General features: G+C 25.8%; 1 protein-coding gene across 1 annotated transcript; it reads left to right on the forward strand.

Annotated features, from left to right (window-relative positions):
• Positions 1 to 389: 389 nt before the first annotated feature.
• On the forward strand, positions 390 to 3,349 carry T551_03737 (uncharacterized protein; the record flags this gene model as incomplete). Its single annotated transcript, XM_018376000.1, has 3 exons — positions 390 to 450; positions 490 to 529; positions 586 to 3,349. Coding segments are annotated over 3 exons (2,865 nt in total), but the record flags the coding sequence as incomplete, so codon positions are not given.
• Positions 3,350 to 3,363: the final 14 nt, after the last annotated feature.

Consider the following 3,363-nt stretch of genomic DNA (forward strand, 5'->3'; position numbering starts at 1 on the left):
AAAGAATTTGGAAAACTAAAATATCTAAATTTCAAAAACAATCATATGAAAATATAACAACTTAGAAATAAAAGACTAAAAATATCATAATTTAAATAATAACTATTATTTTTTAAAACTAATAAAGACAATGTAAACTTCATTGATACTAAAAACACTCAAAACGTATATAAATAGTTAAAAACAAAAATATTAAAATTAAGAATTAAAAAAACACTTAAAAATATCAATAAATTTCAAAAGAAATAATTATTATTACTTAAGAAATGTTTTTATGATTTAGATTATTTTAAAATAAAAATTGATAAAATTATTTTTTAATTATTTTCTTTATATTTCGTTCAAATACACAATATTTTTAAAAAAGTCATTATTTATTACCATTATAAATGAAAGTATTTATGTTAATTGTTTCTCTTGGTATATCATATGTTTTTTCAGAAAATATTGGTATTTATTTTTTCTTTTTTTGTTTTTAATTTTTTTTAGAATTTATATATAAAAAATCTATTTTATCAGATTTAATAAGGTATAAAAACTTTCAAATAGTGTTGAAAAATGTATAATTAATGCATTTCTATATAGTGAAGAAAAATTTTTTGCTTTGATTTTAAAAGAAAATGCATTAAACGATCAATGTCAAATAAAACTAAAGGAATATTGTAAAAATTTGGAAGACATGAATTTGAACCCGAAAAATCTACATTATTTATTGAAAAAACCATGTGAAGAGATGAAAATAAAAGAAACGTGCGATAATTTAAAAAGCAAGATTAAACAGACATGTACAACATATGAGAAAGTTTTTGAAAGTATAATAAAAGAATCATTTTTAAGGCAACAAAGTTGTCTATTAGAAGATAACTGTATGTTTTTAGAAGGGGCATGTCCAATGGAATTTAGACAAAAATGCAACAAATTAAGAGAAAGATGTAGAAAAAAAAAACAAAATGAAATAACAGAAAAAATTCTTTTAAGAATATTAAGCAAAAATTTAAAAAACAAAGAAACTTGTGAAAAAGTTATTAATGAAAAATGTCTTTTACTAGTGGAAGAAAGTAATGAACTAATGGAATTTTGTTTAAATTCTTCAGACAGATGTCAAAAACTTATAAATATGATGAATACTCAATGCTCTAATCTTGAAAGTGATATTAGCTTTTTATTTACACACAATGACACCCTAAAAACACAATGTAGTTCATTACTTGAAAAATGTTATTTTTATGAGGCAAATTGTGATGATAATATTCAGACTAACTGTGAAAAATTAAAGAAAAAATGCGAAAAGCAGACAAAATATACACTATTAAATTTAACATTTAATCCAATAAAAAACATTGCACTAATGGAAAAGATAGGAAAAGAAGAATTATTTGGAGATGAAATTAGAAAGCCAAAAATAAAGGATACGATTGATCTTTTAATATTAATAACAAATAGTAGTTTGAAAGAATGTAAAACTCGTCTTAATAAGTGTTATGAATTTTGCAACCTTTTGCCTCAATTAAAATATTTATATGATAATATTACAAAAGAAATGAGTAAAAATAAAGAAGAAATATGTACTACCCTAAAAAGTAAATTGAAACTTAGATGTAATGCTTTTAAATTAAAATTGGCTGACTTATCATTGTCAAATACCACTAAAGACTATGAAGAAGCTGCATTATTAGGATGGTTCGAGCAATTTACAACCCTTGATGATCGACTCTGCGCAAATTTGGAATCGAGATGCTTCTATTTACAGAAACCTTGTAATTCAGAAAATATTAAACTTGATAATGCATGCAGTAATGCAAAATTAGCATGTTTAAAGATGCGGGTTTTTAGAAAGGAATATCAACTATTAGAAACCAATTTAAGGGGAAAACTACATAACTTAACGATTAAAAGTTCGCTTAAAACATGCGTAAATGAACTATTTAATTTGTGTAAAAAAGAAACTAATATTAAAAAACCAGTATTAATAAACTTATGTTTACAACCATGGGATACTTGTAAGGAACTTGCAAATGATATAGAAAAACAAAGTAAGAGGCTTAGAAACGATCTGGATCAAAAAAGGGATTTTCCGGATAAAGAGGACTGCAAAAAACTAAAAGAGAAATGTGAAGTGTTAGGACATGATTCAAAAACGAACGACTTACCATGTTTTACACTGAAAGGGCGATGTGATCATTTGGAAAATGCTAAGGAATTAGAGGAAATTTTGTTAGAAGAAAAAGTAGAAAATTTAGGCAATTTAGATACATGTATAAAAAAAGTTTCAGAAAAATGTAATAAATGGTCTAAAAAAAAGAGAACAAGATTTATTTTTTCGTGTATACAATTAGTCACTACTTGTCAAATCATTACTAGAGACATTAAATCTAAATGTTCTGTATTAGAAAGGAACATAGATATTGAAGACGTTCTAGATCAAGTGAAGAGTGATGATGCAGACATAAAGGGTCCTACATGTGATTTATGGGAGCCTTATTGTGATAAGTTTATGTTGAGCTGTGAAATACTTGTACAAAATAATGGAAAGAATGGAAAGTGCAAAGAACTAAAGGAGAGCTGTGAACCCTATCGTAGAATACAAGAACAAGAAATGAAACTTATGTATGAATTAAGAGGAGGTCTCAATAGCGAAAATAAATGTAAATCAACCCTTAATGAACACTGTTTGCATTGGGATAAAACGAAAAATGATACATTCAAGAATTTCTGCAACAATAACACTGATACCAAAAATAATACAACTAAAAATGAACTGTGCAAGAAATTACTAAAATATGTAAAGGAAAGATGTACAAAATTATTGGCAAAATTAAATGGCATGGCAACGGAAATAGAAGAAAATGTAAAGATTGTTGAAAAATTGAACGAAGCAGCGAAAAAAGCACTAAAGAATACAAATCTTATTTTAACTTCAAGCAAACAAAAAACAGATCCTAACATAAATAACGCAACATTAATTCTAGCTTATAATGCAAATGCTTACAGAAATATAAATTTAAAAACAGATGTAACTTTGAAAAATCAATCAAGGTATTTGGAACAAAAGGAGACAAAAGTGAATATTACAGAAAAAGAAGTTGAAGCGTTTGATGTAGCAGCAGAAGCATTAAAGGTTTATACAGAAGTCAAAGCAGAGTGCAAAGGTCTGCAATTAGAATGTGAATTTAAGGAAGATTGTTCTGAATACAAAGATGTATGCAAGAAAATTGAAGATGCATGCAATAAATTAAAGTCACTGGAAATCAAGTCTTCAGAAACAAAAACAATTAATCAAACTATAAAGACCATCATTACAAAAACCGAGACAAATACAACACAAAAAACACTGACGACAGGAGAACAATGTATGTCGATTTC

This window comes from Pneumocystis jirovecii, assembly GCF_001477535.1.
Source record: "Pneumocystis jirovecii RU7 chromosome Unknown supercont1.52, whole genome shotgun sequence".
NCBI classification, from domain to species: domain Eukaryota; kingdom Fungi; phylum Ascomycota; class Pneumocystomycetes; order Pneumocystales; family Pneumocystaceae; genus Pneumocystis; species Pneumocystis jirovecii.